The following is a 3,996-nucleotide window of genomic DNA, read 5'->3' as shown; positions in this document are numbered from 1 at the left end:
AACTACATGTAATCCTAACATATATCTAATTAAAAAAAAAAAAAAAAAAACCTTTCCACTCCCACATTCTCTATCACTTTTTTCCTTTCTCTTTCTATTTCGAAAAGTTTTTTAGTTGAGCATCACAACCATGTAATACTAACAGATTTTATTTAAAATTTCTCTTCGTTCATGTTTCTCTCTCATCAACTCTCCTTGACTTCTCTCTACAGTTGTCTCGCCAAAAGCCTCTTCAACCACCCACTTCCTCCCACATTTGCACTCCCACATTCTCTATCACGCCCTTCCTCTCTCCTTCTATTTCAAAAACAAAAATAAAAAAATTTCTCACACACACTTTATGTATGCACATATGCTAGTGAACCATAAAAAAAAAAAAAGACAAGAATCCAAGCGATAAAAAATAAAAAATAAAAAAAAATTCAGGGGTAATATTCCACGTACCCTAAACGAAAAATGAAAAAACGAAAAAAATCCCAAATGAAAAATGAAAAGACGTTCACAAGTTGGTGTAATCAGCAAACGTACCCTAATCACTCTCTCACGCAGCCATATTGGCTCTCTTACGCCCGAGACAGCCACCACAAGCCTTAAATCACTGCATCGGTAATTTGCTTTGTATTTTCACTTTTATTCGGATGTATATCATTTTCTGGTCAAAATTTTTATGATTTGATCCCTCAATCACCAGTGTTAGGGTTTTGGCAATCGAAATCAGAGGTACAATTTTAGGGCAGGGAGGGTGATGGATGATTATCAGGAGATGGAGAGGTTTGGGATGGAGAAGGATTACGAGGACGCCCAGTGGATCGGCGGCGAGTTCTATTACCGCAAGCGCAAGGACAAGCCCGTCCAAACCAAAGACGACGTCCTCTACGGCATATTTACTGCCGATTCCGACGACGACGATGACAACGACGGCTCCAGAAAACGCAGGAAAGACCGAAGGGTCGACCTCACCAAGCCCGTCAGTTTTGTCTCCACAGGAATCGTCATGCCCAACCAGGAGGTCGACGACAATTCAAAGCAGCAAAACGATGATAAGCGGCCTGGCCTCGGCGCCACCACTGGCCTTGGATTTGGTGCCACTACGGGTTCCGGTTTAGGTTTTAAAAATCCGAATTCGGATTCGTTGGGTGGCGAGGAGGAGGAGGAGGTGGACGATGAGCAGAGTTTTTTGCCGACGGCTTTTGGGAAGAAGATAAAGGAGGGAGCGGAGAGGAGACACAAGGAGAGGGAAAAGATGAAATTGCTCAAGCTTACTAGTAGTCAGTCTCAGAGTCGAGGAGGTTCTGAAGAACGTCAATTTTCAGGACTAGGAGCAAAGGGCGGTGGGGATGGGGGTCTGGGGGCCTTCGAGAAACACACCAAGGGCATTGGAATGAAGATGCTTAAGAACATGGGCTACAAAGGAGGCGGACTTGGGAAGAACGAGCAAGGCATTCTCGCTCCTATTGAAGCCAAGCTGAGGCCAAAGAATATGGGCATGGGTTTCAATGATTACAAGGAGACGGAAGTCAAGCGGCCTAGCTTGCAAGAATTGGAAGCTGAAAAGCCGAGCAAGCCTTTGCCCGCTGCCACCTCCACCAAAAAGAAGCCTTCCTGGAAGAAGAACAAGACTAACAAGGACCATTATGTCTCTGCCAAGGAGTTGTTAGCCCAGAAGCAGGAAGAAGGCACAGAGGTCCTTGTGCACAAGGTGGTTGATATGCGCGGACCTCAGGTTCGAGTCTTGACCAATCTGGAGAATTTGAATGCCGAAGAGAAAGCAAGGGAAGAGGATGTTCCCATGCCTGAGCTACAGCACAACGTCAGGTTGATTCTGGACTTAGCTGAGCTCGATATCCAGAAGATTGACAGGGACCTGAGGAATGAGCGGGACACGGCCATCAGCTTGAACCAGGAGAAAGAGAGGTTGGAGACGGAGGTGGCCAGGCAGAAGCAACACCTGGATAACTTGGAGGATATTAGGACCGTCTTAGATCGACTGGGAGAAGAGAATAGCATGGGAACATTGACGCTGGACTCCCTGACAAAGGGCTTTCGTGACCTGCAGAAGAGATACGCTGATGACTATAAGTTATGTAACTTGTCTTGCATTGCCTGCTCCTTTGCTCTGCCTCTGTTTATTAGGATGTTTCAAGGCTGGGATCCTCTTAGGAACCCCTCGCATGGGTTGGATGTAGTATCTTCTTGGAAGGCTTTGCTTCATGGAGAGGGGGAGAGCGAGCAGTACCTGGATATTTGGGATAGCTCAATGTCCCCTTACACCAAATTGCTTTCCGAGGTGGTGGTACCCGCCGTGAGGATTGCTGGCGTCAATACATGGCAGCCCAAGGACCCTGAACCCATGCTTCGCTTTGTGGAGTCTTGGGAGAACTTGCTGCCTCTTTCTGTCCTTCATTCCATACTGGATATGGTAATCTTTCCTAAATTGAAGGACGCGGTTGACTTGTGGGAACCTCACCGGGACACTGTTCCCATCCATGTGTGGGTGCATCCGTGGCTACCACTCTTGGGACACAAGTTGGAAGACTTGTATCACACAATACGATTCAAGTTGAGTAATGTTCTGGGTGCTTGGCACCCAAGCGATGGATCTGCCTATACCATACTCTCACCGTGGAAGAAGGTGTTTGATGCCGTGAGTTGGGAACAGCTTATGTATAGATTTATAGTACCCAAGTTGCAGCTTGTCTTACAAGAATTCCAAGTGAACCCTGCAGATCAGACTCTTGATCAGTTTAATTGGGTGATGAGTTGGGCTTCTGCTATTCCAATTCATCTAATGGTAGATATGATGGAGAAATTTTTCTTTACCAAGTGGCTACAGGTTTTGTATCACTGGTTATGTTCAAACCCGAACTTTGAAGAGATTTTAAATTGGTACAAAGGTTGGAAGGAACTCATTCCTGAGGAGCTTCATGCAAATGAAGGTATCCGGTATCAGCTTAATTGTGGTCTTGACATGATGAATCGGGCTGTTGAGGGTATGGAGGTGGTCCAACCTGGTTTGAAGGAGAATATTAGCTACCTTAGGGTGCTTGAGCAAAGGCAATTTGAGGCACAGCAGAAAGCAGCAGCAGCAGCACATGCAAACTTGGGTGGCACTGCTCAAATGGATGGCAATGGTCACGAGATGAGTTTGAAAGATGTTATTGAAGCCCATGCGCAGCAACATGGCCTGCTATTTAGGCCTAAGCCTGGGAGGATGCATAATGGTCACCAGATGTATGGCTTTGGTAATGTAAGCATAATAGTTGACTCCCTAAATCAAAAGGTATATGCCCAAACAGAGGAAACTTGGTCCCTTGTATCCCTTGAAAGGTTGCTGGACATGCACAATAATTTACTTACAAGGAGACGCTGAGTTTTAAAAAGGTCTTCGAAGAGTTGGAGGTGTGTGTGGTGACTCTGGACTGAGAATGGAGCTGATGCATTAGGTTGTAATGCTGCATGCCTAACTCTTGGATCGAGAACTCAAAAATTAACTTGTTATACTTTTTTCAGCTTGTCTTTGGAAGCTGGAAGATCTGCTGTAAGGAATGGTATTTGCAAAATCTAACTTTTTCATTCATTATTTTAGTTTTGCAGTTGGATTCACTCCAGTTACTAGGTTGTACAAATACATCTTGCTATAATAGTACCAACAATTTTGATTATTGCCCAGCTTTCATTGAAATGCCTGTTTTTGTGCTTATAATCCAAGCTAACATGCATGCATAACTATTTTGGGTGTGCTATGGCCTCTCTGCACACAGTTTATGATTTTCTTGGATGTCTTCATAATAGAAGAGCTTATGCAGTTTTTAAATGTAGCAAAAGGTTGAAAGTACGGTGCATAGATTCAGTAGTGATGGTTATACTATCTCATCACTAGGAATGACCAGAAGTGGAGTTTTGGCAGATACTCTAGTCTTACTCAGACAAGTTAAATATGTTTTGTTTTTATGTCAAATTATGAAAAAAAAAAAAAAAAAAACTTCAAGTAAGATA

At 44.1% G+C, this 3,996-nt stretch overlaps 1 protein-coding gene across 2 annotated transcripts; it reads left to right on the top strand.

Moving 5' to 3' along the window:
* The first annotated feature begins 513 nt into the window (after window positions 1-513).
* LOC137739251 (septin and tuftelin-interacting protein 1 homolog 1-like) lies at window positions 514-3,662 on the top strand. Of its 2 annotated transcripts, none has more exons than XM_068478810.1 (2): window positions 514-606; window positions 692-3,662. In XM_068478810.1, the coding sequence occupies exon 2, from the start codon at window positions 746-748 to the stop codon at window positions 3,368-3,370; it is 2,625 nt and encodes an 874-aa protein (XP_068334911.1). In that variant the 5' UTR covers window positions 514-606; window positions 692-745; the 3' UTR covers window positions 3,371-3,662. The 2 variants fall into 2 exon arrangements, with proteins under 2 accessions (XP_068334911.1, XP_068334916.1); XM_068478815.1 differs by having other exon boundaries at window positions 528-606; window positions 698-3,662.
* The last annotated feature ends 334 nt before the right edge of the window (window positions 3,663-3,996 follow it).

The sequence above is a fragment of the Pyrus communis genome, chromosome 1 (genome assembly GCF_963583255.1).
Source record: "Pyrus communis chromosome 1, drPyrComm1.1, whole genome shotgun sequence".
In the NCBI taxonomy this organism is placed as follows: Eukaryota; Viridiplantae; Streptophyta; class Magnoliopsida; order Rosales; family Rosaceae; genus Pyrus; species Pyrus communis.
Note: the sequence above shows the minus strand (reverse complement) of the source record. Positions and strands in the feature narration are given on the sequence as shown.

What these genes read in the sequence shown, in the direction of transcription:
- LOC137739251 (XM_068478810.1), top strand. Translation starts at nt 746, where the DNA reads ATGGATGATTATCAGGAGATGGAGAGGTTTGGGATGGAGAAGGATTAC.